Here is a 27,492-nt window from a genome sequence, read left to right on the forward strand (position 1 = left end):
TAAATTTTTTGTTCATACAATGAAAGTCATTACTAAAACGGCCTTGTTACCGACAGTATTCAAAATACCTTCTATGTTCCACAAAAGAAAGTTTTGAAATGACATGAGGGTGAGTGAATGATTGGAGTTTTTATATTTCTTGGGTGAGCTATTAGTTATTATCATCATTATTATTATGAAATGATACATTCAAAAATTCTGCTATGGCTTTTAAGGTAATTTTTCTCTGCAACATTTAGCAAAACATATTGTGTTTAAAATATAACATCAACTTCTTATTTACTGAACTGTTGTATAAAATCACATTCAAACTTGTGATATTCGGGACAAAATCACCATCATCATCCCATCACATGATACTCCTCTCTGCTGCTTATATCTTTTATCATATGATATACATAGTAGACATAGTAGGGGCATTTTTTTAAAGAAATATCTAGAATTTTATGGCATAACTGCATTAATGGAGTTGTTGGCCTGCATCACATTTGTCAACGGTCAACTATATGAAATGTAAGATAATGTACAGGTTTGGATGATGTCTGCGTTAATTGCGTTGAAATATTTTTATCACGTTTTTTTCATAACTAATTAAGTGAACGCGTTAAACTGCCAGCCCTAATATATCTTTTTTTTTTCAGCCAAACTTTCTGAACCACTCAGAAAAGACTGAAACTCAGTTCTTATTTGTCAGATATTCATAAAAAAAGTCATATTTAAGACACTAGATGAAGAACGCAATAAAACACATTTAATTTGTACATTTAATTTTGATTACATTCAAGAAACAACACATTCAACAATCAACAAAAGCCCCTAAAATGCAGCATGTATGGGCTGAATTATTAAAAAGTAAACGTTTGAATATCTGACGACAAGATTTAACACACCATTCAGTAATGATCTTTACTATACAGTTAATAGTTTCAGACTATAAAATATCCATTCGAATCCCAGCCAGGTTTACATACTACACTTTATTTAGCAAAACACAAAAAAAGCATGTTATTACTGGTAATACGGTCTGTAGCGGCCCTGATCGGGGTGATGCGGCCCTGGCATCTGTCCCTGTGGAGGGGGACCCTGCATTCGAGGAGGAGGACCCCTGGGCGCCGGCCACATTCCTGGACTCAAGCCCCCGGGCTGGTTGAACGGTGGGCTGAGTGTGCTCTTGTCTTCGGGAAACTGGGGGTTGTAATGGTGGGGAGGTGGGGCACTGACAGGGGGACCTCCGTGCTGAGGGGGCGGCCCTGGAGGAGGATGGTTCATAAATGGGGGCATCTGACCAATGAGGTGCCCAGGAGGTGGGGTTATGGGAGGGGGAACGGATGACAGCGGTGGAGGGGCCTGATTGAAAACCATGTGAGGTGTGTTTGAGCCCTGTCCTGGGTGCGGCATGGGATGACTGATGGGGGGAGGGGGCGGCGGGGGGCCATAGTGCTGCTGAGGCGGCGCCATCATGTGATGTGGATGGCTCACAACGGGCTGACCTGGATAGTCTCCAGGGTGATGGTGAGGGGGTGGAGCATTGCTGGGCTGGGGCAGGGGGTCGCGGGATGGTCCGGAGCTCGCGGAATCATCCTGGATGGGAACCGTGATGAGGTTGCTGTGCTTCCGCGTGGTGACGGTCGAGATTCGGAAGGTCTCCTGAGCAAGAGAGCGGGATGGCCCCATGTCTCCGGGCGGTTGGCCTTGCTGAGGTCGGAGGTCATCGTGGGAGGCAGAGGGAGGCTGGCTGTAGGGGTCGTGTCCTGGATGAGCCAGAGGAGGAGGGATGAGCACATGGGGTTTGGGTAGGTGAGGTGGGGGCACACGGAAGCGGTCCGTCACCTCCGAGGCGGGAGGAAGGTGGAGAGAATCAGAGCGGCTGCTGGAGCTCTTCCCGGACCGCATGTGCCGGTGGTTGATGTGAGCCTGCAGGTCTCTTTGGGACAGATAGGTGCGTTTGCAACCCTGAACGATACTACACATGTAGAGAGAGCCACGCTGGCACTGTTCAATCCGCTGGACCGGGTCTGTACAGCTGTACATGTTTAGGCTGGGAACAGAGAGGACACATGTAGAAGCAACATCAGTAAAACACTGTGCATATCAGTACAAACTAGGGCTGGACAATATATATTAAATATTTTTCATAAGTAACATTTAAATATTAAATATTACTAGATTTCAACTTTATTTTGCAATTGTCTGCTTGCATAAAACATTTTGAATTTGCTCGGGTTAAAAACCTTATTGTAGAAAATGATTCAACTTATATTAATCATTCTATCCTTCTATAGATAGAAAGCGTTGAAGTACGCACATCAAAAATTCCTCGGGGCCAGGTGCAAGATCAAAGAGTACATCAAATAATAGAAAAAAGATCTGCTCAGTGTTATTCTCCTTTTGTAGTTACCACTTTTAACTTTTTTGAATAAAGGGAGAATAACAGTATTCATATATACATACAGTACAGACCAAAAGTTTGGACACACCTTCTCATTCAAAGAGTTTTCTTTATTTTCATGACTATGAAAATTGTAGATTCACACTGAAGGCATCAAAACTATGAATTAACACATGTGGAATTATATATGGAATTATATATATAACAAAAAAGTGTGAAACAACAGAAAATATGTCATATTCTAGGTTCTTCAAAGTAGCCACCTTTTGCTTTGATTACTGCTTTGCACACTCTTGGCATTCTCTTGATGAGCTTCAAGAGGTAGTCACCTGAAATGGTCTTCACTTCACAGGTGTGCCCTGTCAGGTTTAATAAGTGTGATTTCTTGCCTTATAAATGGGGTTGGGACCATCAGTTGTGTTGTGCAGAAGTCAGGTGGATACACAGCTGATAGTCCTACTAAATAGACTGTTAGAATTTGTATTACGGCAAGAAAAAAGCAGCTAAGTACAGGAAAACGAGTGGCCATCATTACTTTAAGAAATGAAGGTCAGTCAGTCCGAAAAATTGGGAAAACTTTGAAAGTGTCCCCAAGTGCAGTCACAAAAACCATCAAGCGCTACAAAGAAACTGGCTTACATGTGGACCGCCCCAGGAAAGGAAGACCAAGAGTCACCTCTGCTGCGGAGGATAAGTTCATCCGAGTCACCAGCCTCAGAAATCGCAGGTTAACAGCAGCTCAGGTTAGAGACCGGGTCAATGGCACACGGAGTTCTAGCAGCAGACACATCTCTAGAACAACTGTTAAGAGGAGACTGTGAATCAGGCCTTCATGGTAGAATATCTGCTAGGAAACCACTGCTAAAGAAAGGCAACAAGCAGAAGAGACTTGTTTGGGCTAAAGAACACAACGAATGGACATTAGACCAGTGGAAATCTGTGCTTTGGTCTGATGAGTCCAAATTTGAGATCTTTGGTTCCAACCACCGTGTCTTTGTGCGATGCAGAAAAGGTGAACGGATGGACTCTACATGCCTGGTTCCCACCCTGAAGCATGGAGGAGGAGGTGCGATGGTGTGGGGGTGCTTTGCTGGTGACACTGTTGGGGATTTATTCAAAATTGAAGGCATACTGAACCAGCATGGTTACCACAGCATCTTGCAGCGGCATGCTATTCCATGCGGTTTGCGTTTAGTTGGACCATCATTTATTTTTCAACAGGACAATGACCCCAAACACACCTCCAGGCTGTGTAAGGGCTATTTGACCAAGAAGGAGAGTGATGGGGTGCTGCGCCAGATGACCTGGCCTCCACAGTCACTGGACCTGAACCCAATCGAGATGGTTTAGGGGTGAGCTGGACCGCAGACAGAAGGCAAAAGGGCCAACAAGTGCTAAGCATCTCTCGGGGAACTCCTTCAAGACTGTTGGAAGACCATTTTAGGTGACTACCTCTTGAAGCTCATCAAGAGAATGCCAAGAGTGTGCAAAGCAGTAATCAAAGCAAAAGGTGGCTACTTTGAAGAACCTAGAATATGACATATTTTCAGTTGTTTTTTGTTATATATATAATTCCACATGTGTTAATTCATAGTTTTGATGCCTTCAGTGTGAATCTACAATTTTCATAGTCATGAAAATAAAGAAAACTCTTTGAATGAGAAGGTGTGTCCAAACTTTTGGTCTGTACTGTATATAAATCCTGTAAAAAAAACAGATGTCATTTGTTTTCGCTACACTACCATTTTTTTTTTTAAAGAAGTATCTTATGCTCACTAAGGCTGCATTTATATGATCAAAAATACAGTCATATTGTGAAATAAGACTAATGTAGTTAATTACTTTCTATTTTAATATATTTTAAAATTACATTTATTCCTGTGTTGGCATAGCTAAATTTTCATAAGCCATAACGAACAAACATTTCATATCAGTTTTGAAAACAGCTGTACTGCAGGATTCTTCGATCAATAGAAAGTGCAGCACTTATCTGAACTAGAAATCTTTTGTAATATTTTAAATGCCTTTAGTGTCACTTTTTGATTTTAAATTGCATCCTTGCTGAATAAAATCATTTATCTTAGAAGAACATCTAAGCCCCAAACTATAATATTAAAATTTGTATTTTTTTATTATTTAAATAATATAGTATAGTTATATAATATAATATATATAGAATAGTAGTGTGTATCACCCAATCATATATCTGCATTAAGCTACGAAGGATTCGCTATTCTAGTGTATTTTAGTAATTTTAGAGGCATTATTGTGTTTTTTATTTAAAAAAATGCTTATTTTTCTTACCCTGGACACATCTTATCACCCTTTCTTTCATGATGCAATGCACACTCGTAGCAGAAAACATGCTTACATGGGATCTGCAAAGAATTTAATTAATGAAGTCATGTCAGTATTAATTCATGTCACCAGAAAGCTGTGACTTGCAGATTGTATGCATTCATTACACACGTCAACTATTCTCACCATACGCCCGTATGTCTTAATTGGCAGTCCACATTTGTCACAGAAATGAACAGGTGTCTCATCTTTTTCACCGATCAAATTTAGCTTGAAAAAATAAAAGAGATAGAGAGACAAAGAGTGTTCACAGCAGTTTAAACACGAGCATCTGAGAGGTGGGTAAATTCCTCTTCTACAACCTTTACCTTGTAATCCCAGTACAGCTGCTGTGGGAACCGACGCTGGCTCGCAAAAGCATCTCCAGCTTTCACGCCGCAATCAAATCTGTCCTCCTGCTTGAAGTTAAACCCTTTAGGCAGAAACACTGATCAGGAGACAAGCTCTATTTGCAGTGCATCATAATATCTAATGTGGAAAAATGAAATATATAGACACAATACCTTCTTCTGCAGAATGGGCTTTGGACGGTAACTGTGCCGCTGGTCTTTGGGGTCGAGGGGCAGGTTTATTCCTGGCCTGTTTGGGAAGAAGTTTGATGGGGATCCTCCTTCTGACATCAGGACCACCTAACGGCCCGTCCGTACCCTGCATATCATTGTCTGCATGGAAAAAAAGGACAAATTAATAGTTTGTTTTGACCTTCATATGGTTTTAATGCAGAATCAGAGAATGTTTTTATCAACAAATTGGCATGTATGAGTAACTTAGAGCTATCTAAACATATCTCCTTGCAACCTGTTTTGATTCGTGGCCATTATACTTACATAAACGATAAAACATTTGTTTGTAAATAAGACTTGATTTTGATGTGAGGTTTATACTCTTAATAGTAATGTGAACGATAGAGCAGTATGGAAACTTGCAAAATACAGCGCTCACACATAATTATGTTATATTTAACAACCCACAGGAATGCACGCTTTAACATATTAGTGTTTTTATTTACAATATGCTGGAGACTTTCTTTAGAGGCTGAACAAACTGGATCTAATGGAAAGATTTAACGCCACACTGACATAGACCATGGCCTCTTTACCGATAGTGATGCAGGAAAAGGTCTTTAACTAAGCACATTCATAACGCAGCTCGATTATCTATATGAAAACATGTGTAAAAACCCAGCGCAGATGTGTTGTGGTTACATAAAACAAGTTTTGGGTGAAATAAACCTTCGAATGAACGCTATAAATTTCCCTCCTTACCACTGTGGTCCATAGCGGTGTGAAGCCACTGATAAACTGCACTTCCGGTTTGTACATTTCAAAACATAAGCCTCAAATTGTTTTTGGAACAAAAGTCCTCAAGATCACGAAAGAAAAGGAAATAAATCAATACTTCTTCATTCATAATTGAAAATCAAAATAAATGAATAGTGAACTTTCAATGTAAAATTGTGAATAAAATTTGAATAGATGCACCGCAGCAGACAATGAAGGGAAAACCAGTCAACAAGAGTGAAGAGCATACATGTGAACTTAACTCCTTCAACACGGTTTAAAAATCAACCCGGGATGCACCTCATCAAGGTACTATTTTTATAGACTTTTTTTCATAACAGAATACTGTTATTGTAAAATATGGAAAATAATGGTAGTATAAAAATGAGTATGGTTCCTTTATATATACATTTACACGTAACAGTCTAACACACGCGTACAGTAATATTTACAGTAGTACATACAATTTACACACTCTATAGACAGAGAGAGAGAGAGAGAGAGAGAGAGAGAGAGAGAGAGAGAGTGTGAGAGAGAGAGAGAGAGAGAGAGAGAGAGAATATATCATTTAATTGTATTTATCAGCAAAACAGCCAGGTGGCGTTGTGAACATTAGGTCCACTTGCAGCAAAGTGGCTGGGGTTCAGAGCCAAAGTGGAAGGACAAGAAGAGAAATGTTAATTTAGGTGCAAAGCAAAAGTCATAAAGCAAGTGGACTGGCCTGCAGATGAATAAATAAGTCACAAGACGAACAACACTTGCCATTACTGAGCACACAGCTCAATACTTACCACATACAGAAAGGAGATGGAAGCCATTGGGGTTTTGGAAACGTAAGAAAGGTCCAGATCCTCTACGTCTGCTTTTTGGCCCAGCAGACTGAATTACAACATGTGCTCATGCATCTGGTTCAGATCTGTGTTTAATGAATGAATGCAGTGATATCAGACCCTTTAGTGTCCTCTGTTGGCCAGAAATGACAGAGACACCCACAGCTGCTTCCTGAATGTAAACCTGCAGGTGATCACTGAGCTGAGACACATCACAGGAAGACACCGAGATTAAAGGACGCTGCTGTAAGTCTGAGACAATATTCATTAGTAGTTTTATATATCAAATAATACTAACAGCAAAATTTCCTTGTATTAACACAATATCTTGAAATGTTGCAGGGCGGCGTCCACTTTAATCTACAAACAAGGTATGATCTTGGCTTTTGTTTTCCATTATGCACCTGTCCTTTGTTTTCAAGCCAAATGGGAACATGTTGACTGCTGACAGGAAATAAGTGCATGGTGAATCTTACTGTTAAAAAACATAAAAAAAATATTAATAAATTAAAATATTCAGCAGCATTCCTAGTACTTTGTACTTTTGTACTTTGTAGCCATCTAAAGATTGACTTGTATTTAAATGATTTATATATATATATATATATATATATATATATATATATATATATATATATATATATATATATATGTGTGTGTGTGTGTGTATATATTTAAAGTTTATATTAAGTGGAAAAGAAAGCTTTTACAAATGTAAAAGTAAGAAATTAAGATTTTCTTCAATTATTTTTGATGTTTCCTGGTCTTAGAATGTTGACAATGTCTCCAAAAAATTGTGCGTCACAGTTTATTTTGACACGATAGTCTGTATTATTACACACACAAAAAAAAACAAGATTCACACTCCGTTTTCGGTTTTATGTCGATAAACAATGTACCTGTTCAAAACAAAAGATGCAGTTTGTTCGGCTTTGAGCAGTTTGGCTGATTTGAATGAGCATTTGCATCAAACCTGATGTTTTCAACAGTCACATGAAGGCGAAGGAAAACACGTTTGTTTGTCTCCTGCTAGACCCTCATAAATTATAAATGTGTTGACTGTTTATACTATAAATAATCAAAAGGTATTTTAATCGCATGCTCTTTCATAACATCAAATAGCAAAAGTAAAGCCAAAGGCGAGGACTGAGTCAGCTTTATGGTGCTTTTTGAGCTGTGCATGTCTGCGTCCTTCCATGTTTTATTACCACAGAAACCAGAGTCCTCTAGCAATTCAGGAAGTTGTGTTCATGGCTGCAGGTGTTTTTCGAAACTTGAATTGTATGGGCAATGATGTCATGTTCTATGGCAGCAACAGACAGAGACACACCCAGTGTCCACATGTCACATGGCCTGTGTGTTTACAGAGTGATGGCAGTTCGTTGAAAGCAATTAGCTACAGGATCAGACCACAAAGGGCAGGTCGCAATAACAAAGTCCTCTTCCTCCACACAAACAAAATGAAGAAGCGCAGCAGAGAAAGGAAATAGAACACTGAGTCTAGGCAAATGCATGGTTATATGTGATGCAAGAGACGGTTGAATCGGTTTCATAAACATGATCGCACACCTTTCAGAACACAATGGTGGAAGAAACGAAACGGCGCAAAAACGCCACATCCCTCCGGGCTGGACCTGGTGAGGTAGACCACAACACTCGCTATAGCAACGACATGAGGTAAATATTTGTTCAGACTTGTTATATCATAAAATATAACACAGTGTTTTAAACACAAGTCTGTTTTTGGTCTGAACAGCAGTGTTTCCCAGCGTATTGGAAGACAGCTGGCTCTGATAGGGGACGAACTGGACTACAAATGGCGTGAACAACTTCCCCTGAATTATGGGATTTATCCTTATGTCCTAACCAGGAGAGCCTTCTCTGGGTGAGTTCAGAGCTGTTTCAAATTAATTCGGTGTGGTTTAATATCTATTCATGTATTTCTAATAACGAAACTGTCTTAAGCAGGATCTTCAGCAACGTCTGGGGGTCCAAAATTATGCCAATGTTGAGGACATCCTGGCTTGTTCCACAGCTTCAAAATTGCGGTCAGGAGGCCAAGAAGTGGGCAGCCTTGGTATAGACAATATTTATTTTGTGTCTGTAAATATATATGAATCTTGGGTAAAATGCTCAGCACAAATACACACTGTAAAATATTAGTATAATTTATAATAACTTCTTATCAATATTGTAAATAGTTGTGCAACATTTTTTTTTAATTCTTTAATGAATAGAAAGTTCCAAAGAACAGCATTGATTTGAAATCGAATATTATTTTAAATGTCTCTACTGTCACTTTTGACCAATTTAATACGTCCTTGCTGAATAAAAGTATTAATTTCTATCAAAAAATGAAATAACTTCTGAACATTAGTGTATCTAAAGTCAGTATTTGAGTTCCCAGAATTTTTCTGTCAATTTTTAGGGATTTTTTAAGATTAATTGCACAAAAGCACAGTTTCTAGCCACATACATAATGTAGAGCTTTGAATAATTTTATATATGTATAAAAAAAAAAAATAATTACTACAGAAATGTTAAAGATTGTTCAGGATTTTGTTAATTTCAACGCATTTCTTTAGGCTTAAAAATGTACAATAATTGTTTTTTTGATATTTTCAGGTCAGGTTTGGCAATGGTATTTAAGTGAAAATGTGTTATAAACTATGTGTAAACTATGTGTTGTGATCTTTTCTCAGGTATCCAACTTGCACATTTCTGACTGCTCTCGCAGGACCACATGCATACTTGCGTCTGCTTTACTTCTGGTCACTGCTTCTATCTTCCTTATAGCTTGGAATGAAGATGAAGGCTGAATGTGACACTGAGGGGGTCAAGAGCTGGTCTTTGGCTCAAATATAACCACGGCTGATTTTATTTCCATTTTTTTAAAAGAAAAACAGCTTATTTTAAGTTCTCTTTTATAACTGATTTGAATGAAGTGCTGGTTCACATATATAAGTTCATATATGTGCGGGATTTTGCAAGTCAAAGACTGTTTTTGTTTTTTTGTGTGTGTTTTGGGTCTATTGCTGGATAATTGGGCCAATGATTTGTTACCTCTTCCTCTAAAAGCATTTCTGCACTACTAAATGAAGCTAGACTTTCCAAACCAACAAGCGCAATAAAATTTGTAAAAATAAATCAGAGTTTGTCTTTTTTGCATTTATTTGAAAGAAGAAAACCTAGTGTAACATGTTTTACTGCACATAAGTCCTAAGGCAATACATGTGTGAAAGGCTCCGCTAACCGGCAGCAGTCGCGTTCTCATGAAGTTCAGCTCTCTGGAATGGTTTTGAAGGAAATCCAAAGCCTGTGTGAGAGAGTGGTTTTTAAAAGCACAGCATTGCTTTAAAGTCAGGACTTCAAAACTTTTTTTAAAGCCCATTTCTGGCCTTTTTGTAAATGAATCGGTAAAGTTCAATAGCTAAAACAATACACCTAAAATAGTTCTCATGAATAAAGCTCTTTGCATTGATTCCATATGATGGATCTTACCTCTTTGTGGCCAGCTATTACTCTGCCATCTGGAAAAAGGTAGTTGGCAATGGCACACACAGGCTCTTGGATACCAAGAGACAAACAGTGCTCCCTAGCTTGGACGCAGGCGTATCTGTAGTTGGCCTGAGGTCGGCCAATCACAGACAACATGCCACTAGATACGAGGTCAGAGGCCTTCTGCATTGCCTCTGCCCCCACCTTTACTGCAAACAAAGCTGTGAGCAGAAAACAGGGCCATTATAATAAATTAATCTGGGTGAACCTTTAATATGAAATATGAAAAAATATGCAAAGATGACTACTTTTAGGTATGCTAAGATTTTGTGGAATGTGAAATTATTTTTTTATTACAACGCTTATTGCAAAAAAACAACAACAACAATCTTATTACTATGACGATAAAAACAATATGTATGATGATGTACTCATACATCATGATGGAACATATGATACCGCCTTTATGCTGATTTGAAAGCTATCATAAAATAATAATTGTTGTTATAAAATAATAATTGTTTGTAATGTGAATTATGTTTGTGAATAATGGGAATAATAATTCAAATAATATACATATATGTGCACGTGTCTGTATATAATTTTGGTTAAGGTTTTAGCCATTTTGTTATACTCGTTTGTCATTTTGATTCTTTTTGTAAATCCTCCTTTGTAATTGTAATTTAATGAATAGGTGTATTAGTTTTAGTAATTTTAGTATTCCAACTTATTTCCAGTTAGTTCCCACAGCAACTTTTTCATTTAAACATCAGCTTTACTTCTAATTAACAAAAACGACTTTAAAATAGTCCGTTTTAGAGTTTAGTTAACAAATATCTTAACTAATTATGACAACGTAGGGGTGTATTATTTGTATTACTATGTGCTTGTCATAATACAAATAAATAGGTATTTTTTTACATGCAACATATATTTTAAAAAATTGAAATATTTATTTTGTATTCAATTTTTATGGAAATAAATTATTTATTTAGATTTAGGGGACAATTGTGAACTGGATATGGTTCACACTTGTAAAAACGCAGTTGAAATAGCCAATTTTGCATGTTTAATAAATTTTACCTTCAGCAAAGTGCATTGCACCAGAGAAGACCAAAGCAGCAAATTCCCCAACACTGAAACCTGCTGCAGTCACACAGCTCTCAACAGCCTACAGATGGGGGTCAATGAGTTTGACATTAATATTGACCACGGCAATAGTAATCATACATGCATGACACAGCAAATCCTAATAGATGAGCTGTCGAGTGATCTGGATAACTTACAGCAGGATTTTCACGGTTCAGTCTTTCCACAGCAGCCAGGGAGCAGACAAACACTGCTGTCTGGCAATGAACAGTCTTCATCAGAGCTTTCTCGGGTCCATTTAGGCACAGAGACAGAAGGTCATAGCCAAGCACCTTCTCAGCTACAGCGAACATCTCTTTGACATTTCCATACTTCAAGAGTCCCTCTCCCATACCGACAAACTGACTGCCCTGGCCAGGGAACAGCAGGACAGACGCTTTCCCCGGAGCCCTGCGTGTTCTCCTGGGCTTCTCCTCCTCAGAGCTCGGCTGACTGTCACCAGACGACACGGGGACATCTAGGGTGACCACCCGTCCCGCGTAGCGCGTGTGCGCACAGCGTTTGAAGCCCAATTCATGCGTCCCGCAAATTGAGACTGTGTCACGCAAAATCAATGCTTGCTCAAAAAAAGTTGATGGCTCTATATGTTATGTCTGCATCAATATGCTAGTATAACACTAATTATATTTACTTCTTTCGGGAACAAACGTGACATACGGAGAGTAGAGGGAAACAACTTGTTCTTCATTTATTGCTTGTCAGCATCAGCTCAACAACAACCAACCTGGAGCGCCCTCCAGTGGCAACCGGTAATATTGAATTAACCAAAATACATCACAATTTCTCCCCTCTTAATCAAATTCCCATATCTCCCAAATTATCAAAACACAGGAATTCAACATAACGTATGACAGTAACGTTAACACTTATGTAACTGAACACTGTTAGTTGGTGTCACTTCAGATGAATGCAAACTCAGTTATGAGGTATACAACACAGATCTAACATAGTCTTATATATATATGTTTTCCTTTTGAATTGCCCAAACCTTAAATGTCTCTACTCAAGAACACTTTACAAATTGAGTCTGTTAGGTGGTTTGCGGACCCGAACAGGAAACCTCCTAACACCTTGAGAAGAAATATTGGATAATTCCGAGAGCTTTGTTTCACCTTGGTCTGAAGCACCCATATTTGTTTCACTGACCGGCGAAGACAATTGCTGTCCAGCATTGTCTGGTATCTGCGGCGGAATGTCCACTGATTGAGGTAATTCTGTGGCCTCGGAAATTTCCGGATGACAGTCTAACATCTGATCAGTATGTCTTTTCCAGATTTGCGAATTTCCCACCTCCACAGTATAGGACACTGGTCCTGTCTGAGAGGAAACAGTACCAGTTTTCCACTTTTCCTCTCCGCGCCGATAATCCCGAACCAGCACTGAGTCACCGACATCAAACTCTCTGTGTTTGGAGTGAACAGACCGGTAAGAACACTGGGTCTTCTGTGCCTGATCAACGACATTAGCCACACTAGGTTTCAGTAAATCCAGGCGTGTTCGCAATCTGCGATGTAAGAACAACATAGCAGGAGTTTCTCTGGTTGTGCTGTGTGGGGTATTTCTGTACTGTAGCAAGAAGGCATCCAGTCTCTGCTGCAATGATATTGGCTCTTTGTAAGCTTTCAGAGAACGTTTAAATGTCTGCACAAAACGCTCCGCTAGCCCATTTGTGGCGGGGTGGAATGGGGCAGAGCGCACATGTTTCACTCCATTCGCTTTTAGAAAAGAGCCAAACTCATCTGATGTCAGTTGTGGGCCATTGTCGCTTACCAGAGTTTCAGGTATGCCATAACGACTGAATAAGCCTCTCAATACTTGAATGGTCTTAGATGATGTTGTGGAATCCATCACGTGAACTTCTGGCCATTTTGAGTGAGCATCGACAACCACCAGGAACATCCGCCCCTCAAATGGACCAGCAAAGTCGATGTGAATACGCTGCCAAGGAGCTCCGGGCCATGGCCAAGGATGTAAAGGTGAGAGGCAGGGAGATTTCTGGTTTTTCTGGCATGACAAGCAGGTTTTGGATTTCTCTTCAATTTGTGAGTCAATACTGGGCCACCAGATGTAGCTTCGTGCTAGCGCTTTCATTTTCACTACACCTGGGTGTCCCACATGCAAATCCTCCAAGACTCTTTGTCTAAGGTTGGGTGGAACAATAACTCTCTGTCCCCACATTAAACAGTCCTGCATTAAAGATAGCTCCCCTTTTCTGATGATGAATGGTGTCAATGCATTATCAGAGTCCTTGGTGGATGGAAACCGCCCCGAGGACACCATCTCCACCACACGAGAAAGAACAGGGTCTGCTCTGGTTCCTTTGCGAATGTCTGCACTACACACCGGTAGAGCTTCCACGTGGTTAATGAGGTAAGTATCCACTGAATCCTTTTTGTCCTTGTGCAACACAGGCAATGGCAAACGGGATAATCCATCAGCATTTCCATGGTCGCTGGCACTTTTATACTGGATTGTGTAATTGTGTGCTGCAAGTACAAGAGCCCACCTCTGGAGTCTCGCAGCAGCCATGGATGGAGTGGCTTTACTAGGGCTGAGGATGGTAGTAAGTGGACGGTGGTCAGTCAATAAGGTAAAATGGCGTCCGTAAAGGTAAGTATGGAATTTTCTGACTCCAAAAATGATTCCTAGTGCTTCACGTTCTAGCTGTGCATAGTTCTGCTCCGACTTGCTCAAAGTTCGAGACGCAAACGCTATCGGTCTCTCCTGACCGTCAGGCATCACATGGGAGAGCACAGCTCCTACCCCGTAGGGTGAAGCATCACAAGCCAAACGAACTGGGAGTCTTTAATCATAGTGGGTGAGCACACTCGGAGTCAACAATTGAGCTTTGGCCCCCTGGAAAGATTTCTCACACTCCGGAGCCCAGTTCCATTTAATGTCCTTATGCAGCATTGCATTTAATGGATGAAGAATTGTGGCTAGATTCGGAACAAATCTTGCATAATAATTTATCAGTCCCAGAAAAGATCGAAGCTGGCTAACATTAACTGGAACTGGTGCCTCTGCAATAGCACGCAGCTTGTCTGGAGACTTGTGGAGTCCTGCTGCGTCAATCACATGTCCCAGATACTCCAGCGAACTCTTGAAAAACTCGCTTTTCTCTGGTTTCACACGAAGGCCAAACTTCTCCAGCCGACTCAGTACTGCTTCAAGGTTTGCCAGGTGATGAACATCATCTTTTCCTGTGACCAGGATATCGTCCAGGAAACAATGCACGTATGGTAGCCCCTGAAGTACTTGCTCCATCCCCCTTTGGAATAATAAATCTATTATACGAAAACATGCCCTTGTGAGTAGTTATCGTGAGGTATTTGCGGGAGTTCACATTAACTGGCACTTGCAGGTAAGCGTGCGATAGATCTAGCTTGCTAAATCGCTGCCCTCCGGCCAATGATGCGAATAAATCCTCAATCCGTGGTAACGGATAATGTTCCACACAAAGTGCTGGGTTTACGGTTATTTTGAAGTCTCCGCAAATTCTCACGTTGCCACCCTTCTTGACTACTGGCACGATGGGGGTTGCCCATTCACTAAACCGAACAGGTGAAATAATTCCTTGCTTCACTAGGCGGTCTAACTCTGCTTCCACCTTAGGTCTGATTGCATATGGCACCACACGTGCTTGGAAGAATTTTGGCTGATGTCCTGGTTTCAGATTTAAGGTCGCTTCAAATCCATTGAATGTTCCCAAGTCATCACTGAACACTTTTGCATATTTTTTTAGGAGAGAATCCAGAGTCTTTTCATTTGTCTGGTGTACTGCTCTCACCGTTTTAATTTCACGCCAGTTAAGACGAATTCTACGGAGCCATTCTCGCCCAAAAAGTGGCGCCGTATCACCTTTTACTACATACAGGGGTAGTCGAGCACTTTGTTTGTTCAACTTCACGCGCACCTTGATGACACCCTCTGGAGAAATTACTTCACCCGTGTAAGTCTTAAGTACAATACTTGTGTGGCGCAATCGAATATGGCTCAGCTTAGCTCTGTACAGTTCACTTGAAATGAGAGAAACCGCTGCTCCCGTATCCACTTCCATGTCTATCGGCAGCCCTTCAATTTTAGGTTTCACTTTCATCACTGATGACATTAAACTCGTTGAGTTTTGCATTTTATTCACTCGTGAAGTATCATCAAGTACTGCTGTCACTTTGTGCAGTGTCAACTCTGCATCAGTATCTGAGGTTGTGTCATCGTCACTTTCCACATTAACATCCATCTTATGAATTCGTCTTTTCTTCATCTGATCCTTATTTTTCATGAATTTCCCCTTGACTGCAGTTTTAGGTCCTTTGTCACCCATTTTCTTACTTTTACACATCCGTGAAATGTGACCTCTCCTGGCACAATTGTGACACTGTTGTTCCTTATAGAAACATTCACTTTCCATGTGATTGGACTTCCCACACCGGTAACATTTCTCTCTGGACGACGCTGATGATAGGGACATTGCATTAACTTTCAATGCGTTACTCAAGTGCTGTGATTCCCTAGACACAGCTTCCATTGACATCGCTATGTCCACAGCCTTTTGGTACGTGAGAGTCATTTCTGTCAACAACTTCCTTTGTATTGACTCGCTACTCAACCCGCACACCAGTCTGTCCCGCAGCGCGTCATTCAAATTATCGCCAAACTCACAGTTCTCCGCTAATCTCTTCAACACAGCCACGTATTGAGCGATACTCTCACCCTCTGCTTGATTTCGTTTGTGAAATCGAAATCTCTCCGCAATTACAATGGGCTTGGGGGTAAAATGTGCTTGCAATGTGCTCACAATGTCATTGTAATCCATAGCCCCAGGTTTAGCTGGTGCGATGAGACTGCGTAACAGTCCGTATGTTGGTGCCCCCATGACACTGAGAAACACTGATACTTTTTTCTCATTACTGATGTCATTCGCCTCCACAAAATGCCCAAATCTTTCTACATACGTGGACCATTGTTCCCTCGCTTCATCGAATGCTTCAACATGTCCGATGATTGCAGCCATGCTGTACACTTGATCGCCAGCTTGATAATGGCAGTGGGAACTTTGTGCTCGTCGCCAATTTATGTTATGTCTGCATCAATATGCTAGTATAACACTAATTATATTTACTTCTTTCGGGAACAAACGTGACATACGGAGAGTAGAGGGAAACAACTTGTTCTTCATTTATTGCTTGTCAGCATCAGCTCAACAACAACCAACCTGGAGCGCCCTCCAGTGGCAACCGGTAATATTGAATTAACCAAAATACATCACACTATATCCTCGAGCCCCAGCAGCCAAACGAACATTACTTGACAGTTCTGCACGCTACTGCGAGAGCGGGAGCGAGCGAGTTTGAATGAGAGATGAAGTTTACATCTTTATTATTTCTGTTTTAACGTTTTTCCTACATTATTTATATTAAAATATGTTATGTAGGCAATAACTCAGTTTACTATTTGACTAATTTACTGAGGTGGCATCGTTGTTAACTTACAAAAATGATAATTTGGTGTATTCCGATGTAAAATTAACAGTCGCCTGTGGACGCTCAACAACCATCTTATCTGAGCTCAAAACGCTGCTTGAGCAAGTGTCAAGATACTAAAAGTAATAAATACATAATTATGAACGTTTATGTGTGTTTATTTTTGTTCTCAGTACGTTATTTTAATACCAATTAATGATTATGAACATAAAAGCATTACAATATATATATATATATATATATATATATATATATATATATATATATATATATATATATATATATATATATATATATGTTATCATTACTATATACTATCGATGAAACCACAAAGCTGACGCGGGAGGTATGTATAACTGCAATATAAAGTAATTTTGAGTATTATTGCTATTAGTATTATTTTCTAAAATTAGGTAGATGTAATATAAAAGTACACATGGCAATGTTTTTGCAACAGCTCCAAGTCTCACGCGCAGTGTAGGTTATACGTCACTGTCCAAATCCGTTCACTTATTTATTTATTCACTCCTTCCTGATATAGTGAACTCAATGCCATACACTATATAGGGATTAGTGAATGAGTGAATTCCCTTCCCTTGAGTTGTGATGTCAGACTTTTTTTTTTACTTTTCCTGTGGTGTTGAGCAACTACAATTCATTTTAATCCTATAATTTTATATTATAATTTAATTAAAGTGAATAAATTGTAATGAAAAATTAATAAAATAGCTAAAGTAAATCGTAAGTGGAAGTGCATCTGTCAATTCTGTCATGAGCATACATCAGCAATTACACATGTTTAGGGGAATAGGGCATTATTAATAATGTAAGATGGTATGTGCTAGAAATGGGTAAACCACTATCAGTGAGTCTGCCCATGGGGTGTCCCACATTGTCCCTCAGAAACGTACCCCTTGTCCCCCCTTGGGCTTATTAGCAGGTGGTCACCCTAGGGACATCTGACAGCCGTCTTATTCCCAAACGAGCTCTACTACAACACTTGAGAGTCACGCTGAGATTCATGATGAAAACGTTTGTGTTGCAGTTAACAAATTTTTCTGAACACTCAAATGTAAACCACTCTGGTTTTGAAGCCTCACGGAAAGACAACTCGCACTTGACGTCACACGAACTGTAGATTATTTCTGCTATATCATGCTTATTACATTTAAATCAATGTTTAGAAAGTCAAAATCATTATTAAAACTTAAGTAGCACGATCGTGTTTCCCACGTCATGCGTGTATTTTCTTCTATTTGCATTTATCAGATGTCGTTTGGAGCACAGCGCCTTCTCGTGTAGTGGAGGTCACATTATACCATTTGGAAATATTTTCATAAATGAGGTCGTTGCTTGGTGTCAGGAGAATATTTATGTTATACATGTATAAACCTGATTACATTATCTGTTTGACAAAATAATGGTTTGATATTGCATTGGCTGGTAACATTTTTGATTATGCAGTTTTGTGAATTTCACATTAAATAGTCAAGTGACAACATGCCTACTGGTCAACTTGACAAACTAAATTGTCAAATTATATTTGTCTGAACTTTTGCCAACTACATTTGTCTGCCAAAAAAAAAAACAAAAAAAAAACAAACAAAAAAAACATTTAACTAATCTCGTGCCACGTAGGCTAGATAATGTGTTTTTATGTTCAGATAAATTCGTGTTAGTGACACACTACTAAATGATGGTGTATTCTGAAGTGACGTAAGGTCTGAAATCACAGGTTAGACAACAGATGGCATCTGAACATTTCATCAGTGGATAAAGCATTGGAGTACATGAATACAAGACCAATATTTTATCTGCAGAAAACCATATTACCAGAACCCATCCGTTATGTTTCTGGGAAGTGAAAGATGCCAGTCATCCTGTTCCTTTTCCTTCTAGTCCATGCACCAGATACCAGACTTTTTCCATTTTCTGATTCAGTCTGAATCAGACACGAATACCTTTGCAGCAAACGTCCCATCATGGTAGAGAGCAACTTGAATGTTTTTTTTTTTTTTTTTATTGGTCTGACAGAAAATGCTGAAACAATACACAAAACATTCAAGTGGCAAAAACTGGCTTCTTGGGAGCCCTTGCATGGCAATCCAATTTATTAAACTACAGATGCTCGGTTATACAAAATTGCACCACTTTTAATTAAGGCTTTTAAGTTGACACTTGGGTACCCACCCTTGACCCATCAGAAGCAGACAATGCTGCATTTTAAACACTGCGCCTCTGTCTCAGTCCTCACATGAAGTTTTTATTTTCTTCTGGTTTTTTCCCCCCCCTCAAATCCTAAAAAGCATCAAGGCATTTGCTTGCAGTATAACACACGACTTGTAATGTTAACCCTTTGTCCGCTGCTGCTCGGACGCTCCCTAGGAGTCGTGTTCTTCACTTTACACAGTGCAAATCCTCAAAGCATTCAGAAACAATTCATTATGTGTACATACCGCATGCTGCACCCTGTAAAGAGACATTTCGGTGTTTGTAAAGACCAGTATCGAATGCTACAACTGTGCATTCGTCTCTTTTACGAACACTCTTTATGATTGCACCTGATGTAAAATTTACTTTTTAAAAAAAACTCAATTCTTCCCATTTTTTCTTGCTTAACACCAAAGACCCCAACACCCCCACATTCAGTTAATCCAACAGTAACGAAGACAGAAAACAGGGCAAAATATTACAAAGTAAAAACAGTCACTAACAGATGTCTTTTCCTCACTCTTTACTGAATGGATCCAATATTTGGTTTTCATATCCTTACACCAGATGCATCTCAAGCAAGGGGAGAAGGGCAATGTTTGAGTTTGGTTTGTTGTACATTTAGTTTTACCGGTGTATTAAAAACCCCAATTCTTTAAAATATATACTGTGTTTATGTCCTACATTTGATCAGGATCAGCTTTATCAAGACGGATTTGACTATTTATTATGAGACCATCCAAAAGATGAGCTTCAGGAAGGATACTAAAACTAAACAGTCAAACCCCTTTACTAATACCCATTTTTGAAAAAAAAAAAGCCTGCTGTACAAAGTTCTTTGTAAACAAAATGAAACCCGACATGGTGTATGAGATGGACCTAAGATTATGGAAATGAATCCTTAGGAAAAATAAAGAAAGAAAAAAAGACACAAAAAGTTCTTAACACGCATTTTGAAGGCAACATCTGAGGCTAAGGACAATGATAATGAGAAAAAAAATTATATTTTTGCACTTTTTACATGTACATCACTGTATCCACAGGTTTTCCTACCGTAAAACTCATCAATAGCTGTTGTGAATATAACATCTCCATAGAGCAAAAATCTAGTAATTTTATAAAAGAGAAAAAAGGCAGAGAATAAAGAAATCATGTTTAGAATAAAAGCAAAACAAAGTTACAAAATATTAATAAAAAAAAAAAAAAAGAAAAAAAGAGTGAAAGTTAGCTGTAAGAATGGTTTATATAAGAGCTCTTTGGACTTCCTCTCCGTCTAAAATAGTGGTGCTTATAAATAGCATTGTAATTGCCATGGCAACGTGCACAGCCTGGTTAGACATTCCCTCCTTACATTTACAACGGTGGCTGTCTCCGTTAGCAATAACACTGCGTGTAGGCTCTGTATTTATTACAATTATTTTTGTCTAGCTCTGTATTCATTTAATTGTTTTATTCAGTTGCATACAGTTAGAATATATATTTATATATTTATATGTAAAAATCTCTTACTCGCGACATTGGAAAGTGATGATGGTTATCTATGTGCAAAAAACTGTCATGGTACTGTAGTCTGAATCCATTGGTTGGTTGTTGGTTGGTTGGTTGGTTTGTTAAAGGGGCATCACCACATAGGAAAGTCCATTCGATGTTAGGTTTTAGTAACGTCGGAATGCTGGCACTGCTGAGAGACACAGCAGTAAATCAGACCTGCAGGAAGACAGAAAATAAAAAAAGAGAGGAATAAAAGTGCAATTACACTTCATTAAGATCTAAACAGAACTCATTTTCAATGGTTTCTATAATCTAAATCTAAAAAAAAAAAAGACCATTGATTGTAATGAGCTGTCAATCATTTCTGCTTAGCCAAACATAACTGAGATCTTACCTGGCTCAGAGCAAAAGAACAGCTGTATATTAGAGCAGCTGGCAGGTGGACTTTTTGCGGGCCTTTCCAGGTACTGGAGTTTTCCTGTTGATTTGCCGGACCAGGTCATAGAAGATCTGCATACACACACAAAAACATTTCTCAGTGAATACATACATGTACCATCAGACTAGATGTGTTTGTCTTAGAATTCACTATTAGGTAGTCAACCTGTACTTTAAAGTGTCACTTTAGAGTGAACATTAAATATTTGCTATTCAATGCACATTATGCAAAGAAGTTTTTACTGTTTAAATAATTATTTGTATAATAAAAACAAAAGAGCACAAAATTAAGACCACCCCCCCCGCCAAAAAAAATTGTGCCAAGTTATTTTTACTGTTTAAATAATTATTTAAAAAATGAAAACAAAACAAAAACCTAAAAACAAAGCGAAGCCAGACAAGCACAAAACAAGAAAAACACAAAAAAACTAAAAATACAAAACTAAGACCCAAAACAAAACAAAATATTTTCTAAGTAATTCTTACTGTTTAAATTATTTCTAAAATGAACACAATATAAAAAAACACCAAACAAAACAAAAACCTAAAAACAAAGCCAAACAAGAAACAAAAAAAAAAAACAAACAAACACAAAAACAAATGAAACAAAAACAATAAACCTGTCATATAAATACCATGATCCAATGACCCACATTATTTCCCATTGACGTAAAGGTAAAAATCAATGGCTGTCTTGCTTTTGTTTAATTCATAAATGTTAAATTCCTGAAGGAAAACGCAAACAGCTTTCACGGGGACTTTACTTTTTTAATCTGTTGTAATAACTTTCAATTATGATAGGAAGTCAAGTCACCATGACACACCCCTACTAACCAGTCAGAGTTAACTTTACACTAATTTTATTTTCCTTGTCTAATGATGTGTGGAATCCGTATGCTTTGTGGCAATAAGATCAGATTTATAGCAAAACCACAAAACCAAGCTTCCAACTCAGATGTTGTTTTTAAAACTACCGCTCTAGCCTGAAACTGAGAGAAATCAGTCAGTTGGAGGTGTGGACACTTCCCCACACAGATGTTCACAGCTCCCAGAGGGGAAAACCAGCTCCTGCATCATCAATCAGTTCCACACAACATCTGCAGCTTTTACACAACCACCAGAGATCAGAGCTATTGTAGCAGACAAACACATTTGCATGTTTGCTACTGACGTTAAATAACACTGGTTATATAGCAGGATTTGTAATAAGATCTCTGCTACCATATGTTGTGTAGAGAGGCAGATTTGGGATGCGATTTGAGAAGGATAAGCTCATAATCCATTCTTTTCTATACTGTACATAACAACAGATGATCTCAGTTACGCCAGATAAGCAGATGCGGACGTACAGGATACACCAAAAGGTTTTGACAAACTTGTGCAGAACAACCGAGCAAATGGACTTGCCTAAACCCCTTAAAATCAATAAATGTTTTTTATCTTTCATTCATGGAAAGGAAAGCCAATAAAAACAAAAAGTTACAGATGCAATTCAATGTCAGAGAGAGAGAGCGCCCTGGCAGCACCAAATGTCCTTTCTAATCCTGTAATTTCCTGTTTAATTGGATTTTGGCATGGTTTGGCATGGCTTTTTTGTTGTTGTTGTTGAAAATGTATTTTGATCCACCAATGAAAGGCGTTTCAAACAAAGCAGTATCAACCGTTGTCTGGAATGTGTGAAATAAATGTATTTTATATTTCTTATATTGTGGACTAAAAAGGTAGTAATGCATAATAATGCAAATCAGTTATTTTTAACTAATATATTTACAGATGTGTCGTTTACTACTGCTTTTAACCCTGTACTGATTATTAGTAGATGGAGTCATTTTGGGCTTTAAAAATTAGAAAAAGCACCTTGCAAAAAAGTAAATGGCTCTGACTGCATTAACTGAAAGTGATGAATCCCTTTGACTGTGGTCACGCGCAACTGAAGTTCCTTATCTTATTGAGAGAGCTCCAACTGAAGATCCATTTAATCCATATATTAGTTATCACTTATGGGAGAGTCTGAGACTTTAATGATGATGCAGGTCTGTGCTTTGACAAAAGTCAATGAGTAATCCTGGAGCAATGCCCTAGTGGGATAAAAAAAATCTTCACCTTCTGCCCTTCAGTAACCTCTCATAAACTACAGGACTGACTCAAGACCAGCACAGGGGTTTCATATAGCCATCCCGCTATAACCGCCTGGATTGTCATTTTTTAACAAACTCAAAGCAGCTCTATGTCATGTAGGCAGAGCCGTGTTGCTCACAAAAGGACGCTCTGTGTCCGAGCGGTTCAGATGACTGCCTGCTTTGCTAATGTGTGACTACGCTTTCATGGAGAGATATCACTAGTTGACAATGACACTGTTCTGAGACCTCAGCAGAGAAGAGCAGCTCCATGGTGACGCCAGCACAGGCATGTCAGAAGACAACCCAAGCTTGACCCCAACTGATAAATGACTGGGGGAAAAAATCATGCCCATACACAGCCTACTGAATAAAGCTTTACATACGATTAAAAACACCCTTTTAGAATCACCTCTCAACTCCCAGAATTAAATATTTCAAATATTAAGACAACAATGGAAAAGCTTTATACACGAGTATTCTATAAGAAAAACAAGGTCTGTGTGTTCAGTGATCCAGGTAACAAAAAATAAATAAACTAAAATATAAGACACGGTGCATTACATTACACATTACAATATAATTATAAATTATAATTCATTTGAAAAGATTTTCATTAAATATATATATATATATATATATATATATATATATATATATATTTTAGGAGGGAGATATAGATTGTTTTTAATACAAATGTTAGTTTGTAAAGAAATGATTTTATATTTTAGTAATAAAAACAAAGATTGAAGAATGTTTTAGAAGAAAGTTCAAAGTGCTCAAAAATTCTAGTTCAAAATGTCCCGTTTAATTCATTTCCAAGAATCTTCTTAAGTGAAAATTGTTTCTACATTATTTACAAACATTCTCTATTGGCATCAATTTAAAAGCAGCCATTTATTCGGTCACTTTTTTTTTTAGGTTCAATTCTTGCCATTAACTACAGCTTTTGCCTCAAACTCATAATTTTCTGATTATTAACAGTAATTAAGATAGCTGTTAAGATTAGGTATTGGTTAGGATTAGGGATGTAGAATATTTTCATGCATAATATGTTAATGTTACCAATATGTTAATAATATGCGTGCTAATAAGCAACTAGTTAAATGTGAGAATTGTCCCTACTAAAGTGTTACCATGTATTCTATTAAATAAATCCTTCAATAAAGGTCTTACATTGTAAAAACTCTGCTTTAACATGAAATATGCGACTTTTTATAACATAATGGGTAAAGAGAGGCCTTATTTTCTATCTGTACATCATTCTCACCTCATTGACGTTAATCTTGGACTTTGCAGAGGACTCCAGGAAAGCACAGCTATTCCACTGACGGGCAAGATTCTGGCCCTGTTCCTTCCCGACCACCCTCTCGTCTTCCAGATCACACTTATTACCCACCAGGATCATCGGCACCTGAAGAGAAACACTCCGACTGAGTTTTCAGATTTAAACGAGTCATTTACGGATCAAGAAATCAAGTGATAATACAATGGTTTAGGGATTAGAACTAATTCAGAAAGATTAGACTATTCATATGCATTTTCAGCACAGAAAAAAAAAGTTAAAACATAAGTTTACATGGTCAGCACTTCCAACTTCTCTATCTGTTTTCCATCATGGGAGCTATTTAGAGGCATTCGCAGAAACTGTGTTGCTATAATAGCAGAAATTATTCTTAAGGGCCCGCAGTTTGCAACAGCTGTTGTAATTCCTTAACTGAAAAAGATACTGCAAAAGAGAGAAAAAGAGGGAGGAAAAAGCGATAGCCGAAACCCCTTTGGTCATTTAGAGGCTTCAGATGCATTCACATTTGCATACAATACCACAAACGCAGCTAAAAACTCCCACACAACTCAGACACAGCCCAGATATAATAGCAGAAGTAAAACTGTGAGACAAAGCATTTACATTTGATTTCAGCATATACTTTCAAAGCAACAAGAAAGTTGACATATTGTGTAAATGAAAAAAAAGCAAAGCAGGTAGCCAGGCAGAATTATTAACCGAAACGTCCAGTGTTAAAATCAGCTGAGCTGAGAAAGTGCACAGAAATAGCACAGGTCAACTGAGGCCGTCACACCATTATCTTTCTCACAAACTGTTAATGAGTTCTTACACACACACACACACACACACACACACACACACACAGATTTATTTCCTCCTAACAAACTTTGCCACAATTCAATCCAAGCCTAGTCCGACTTTGTGACAAAAGACACTATATCTTAAGGGACATTCACAAATAGTTACTTTTGCAATAGGAAGTCAGTCATTTTCACTGAATTTTGTCGATTCTCTTCGAGTATGAATCACGCAATCTTTTTTTTTTTTTTAGTACTATTTGTAGTCATGTTAGTTTAAACTCTGTTCTTATGTCAACAGAGACGAGCCTCTTCACAGCCGAAAGGTCGCCCTTATTGACGATGGTGAGCATGAGGGCTCAGGGTGAGATGAAAGCTAAAGGCAGGGCAGGTTGAGTTTCTGGAGATGGACAAGACTCACATCATCCGTGTCTTTGACCCGCAGAATCTGTTCTCTCAAGTCCTGCAGGTCGTTGAAGGTGGACTGTGCTGTTATGGAGTATACTAGTGCAAAGCCCTGGCCGTTCTTCATGTACAGGTCCCTCATGGCTGTGAATTGTTCCTGAGTGGAAGAGAAACAGGAGGTGAAGTGAGGAGGACGAGAGTTCAGATAGTGTATGGGGGAGTTGAGGTACTGACAGACAAAAAGACAGCTTTTTTGAAGTAACACGGTCCAAATGTGAAATAACCCATACGATACCAACATATTGTACAAAAACTACTGGTTTATTGTAGTTATTATATAACTGAATTATAACTGAAGCAATGTAAAAAAAAATTAAAATAAAAAAATAACAAAAGCACAACATGATGAGACTTTAAAATGTCATTTGATCTGAATAAATAATACGTTTGTAAAGTTAATGTTATCCATCTGCATTTAACCTGAGAATACCAGATGGGATTTCTGTTTAAATGTTTGAGGTTACATGTGCAGATGAGGCATTATTGAATTAAATATGCGCTAATTAACATACATTTCTAGAACACAAATCTCAACATTGGATAAAGCCAGGTTGAAAATGATCATTTCATTTTTTACAGAGGTGATATTGGATATCTCTTTTTATCACTTTATAAATCAGAAAATATGGTCAGCAGCCAGGGGGAAAATACATTTTCAAAATTCTTAAGGAATCAAATGTTGTATAAAACCAGGCAAATTATGCATGAACAAAACCCTCGGTAAAAACCTTACAGATGGGTAAGATTGGTGTATTTCAGAATTATTGAAGCAGATATTTGGCTCCGTGCAGGAGAAAAGGTCTCATTTTGAGAAAATGGAGTGGATATTTTACTTCCACTAGTCTGAAAAAAAAAACTAATTTTTCCACAAAACCTCAATTAAAGAGTGCATTAAAAACAGCATTTTTGCAATATAAAAAAAAAATATATATATATATTTTTTTTTTTTTACACCGCGGTTCTAAATGATAGCTCAGATGGCTTAGATCCTGTATGAGCTGAACATAAAGTGACCTGATAAGAGGCACATCAATAGCCCCACAGCTTTGTTTGCTCTGGGTCAGTGTGCTGAATGTGGTCAGAGCTTCTCAAACCCATGGAGAATGAAGATGTTTGTCAAAGGTAACATGTAATATGTCTAGTAAAGGAAGGGTATGGAGAAGAATAATTATTTTTTTCTCTCCAGAGGACACAACAGTGTCTCATTAAATGTGCTAGTGAGTGGGCATGAGCTCAGGATTTGTAGGGGAGAAATCCACATAAACAAACTCAAAGAATTGTACAGACTTTCTTTCTTCCATGAAGATATTTTAAGAATGTTTTGGAGCTTGATAGCTGCTGGCTATAATTTACTTGTATTGCAAGAAAAAGAGCAGCATAAACAATTATCAAAGCATCTTTTGTGTTCCAAGTCATATAGGCTCAGAATGTGAGCCTCTTTTGGTGTCAGCTCACCCAATTTCAATTAAGATTATGTTCTGGAGTCTGCTTTTTTTGCAACTAGCACTAAATTGAATAATACTTTGACCATTTCAGAGCAAGTGCCAGTCCTACTGTACAAAAACTGTAGCCAATTTGCAGTTCAGATCTCTGACAGGAATATTCTCAGCTTCTTTGGCTCGGTTTCATTTGACTGTGGCTCCATTCTGGGGCCGAGAGCCCAAGGACAACATTCACCATCTGTCACCACAACTCAGA

General features: G+C 38.5%; 2 protein-coding genes across 2 annotated transcripts in view; both read right to left on the bottom strand.

Moving 5' to 3' along the window:
- Nucleotides 1-729: 729 nt before the first annotated feature.
- On the bottom strand, nt 730-6,057 carry LOC132105825 (E3 ubiquitin-protein ligase Hakai-like). Its single transcript, XM_059511249.1, has 6 exons — nt 6,013-6,057; nt 5,251-5,409; nt 5,056-5,159; nt 4,874-4,957; nt 4,694-4,767; nt 730-2,038 (listed from the first exon to the last, which is right to left on the bottom strand). The coding sequence occupies exons 1-6, from the start codon at nt 6,023-6,025 to the stop codon at nt 1,009-1,011; spliced, it is 1,464 nt and encodes a 487-aa protein (XP_059367232.1). The 5' UTR covers nt 6,026-6,057; the 3' UTR covers nt 730-1,008.
- Nucleotides 6,058-19,575: 13,518 nt separating this feature from the next.
- Nucleotides 19,576-27,492, bottom strand: part of LOC132105826 (ras-related protein Rap-1b) — a 59,774-nt gene continuing 51,857 nt past the window's right edge. Inside the window, exons 5-8 of the mRNA XM_059511251.1 lie at nt 25,751-25,891; nt 24,515-24,658; nt 21,084-21,199; nt 19,576-20,905 (exon numbers count right to left, since the gene is read on the bottom strand). Of these exons, the coding sequence (XP_059367234.1) occupies nt 21,113-21,199; nt 24,515-24,658; nt 25,751-25,891 (372 nt within the window). The 3' untranslated portion in view covers nt 19,576-20,905; nt 21,084-21,112. The remainder of the gene's footprint in view (nt 20,906-21,083; nt 21,200-24,514; nt 24,659-25,750; nt 25,892-27,492) is intronic.

Source organism: Carassius carassius, chromosome 26 (genome assembly GCF_963082965.1).
Source record: "Carassius carassius chromosome 26, fCarCar2.1, whole genome shotgun sequence".
Classification (NCBI taxonomy): Eukaryota; Metazoa; Chordata; class Actinopteri; order Cypriniformes; family Cyprinidae; genus Carassius; species Carassius carassius.

What these genes read in the sequence shown, in the direction of transcription:
- LOC132105825 (XM_059511249.1), bottom strand. An exon ending in AGCCCATTCTGCAGAAGAAG is followed by an intron (nt 5,160 to 5,250) that starts GTATTGTGTCTA and finishes TTCTGCCTAAAG; the next exon opens with GGTTTAACTTCAAGCAGGAG. An exon ending in AGCTGTACTGGGATTACAAG is followed by an intron (nt 4,958 to 5,055) that starts GTAAAGGTTGTA and finishes TATTTTTTCAAG; the next exon opens with CTAAATTTGATCGGTGAAAA.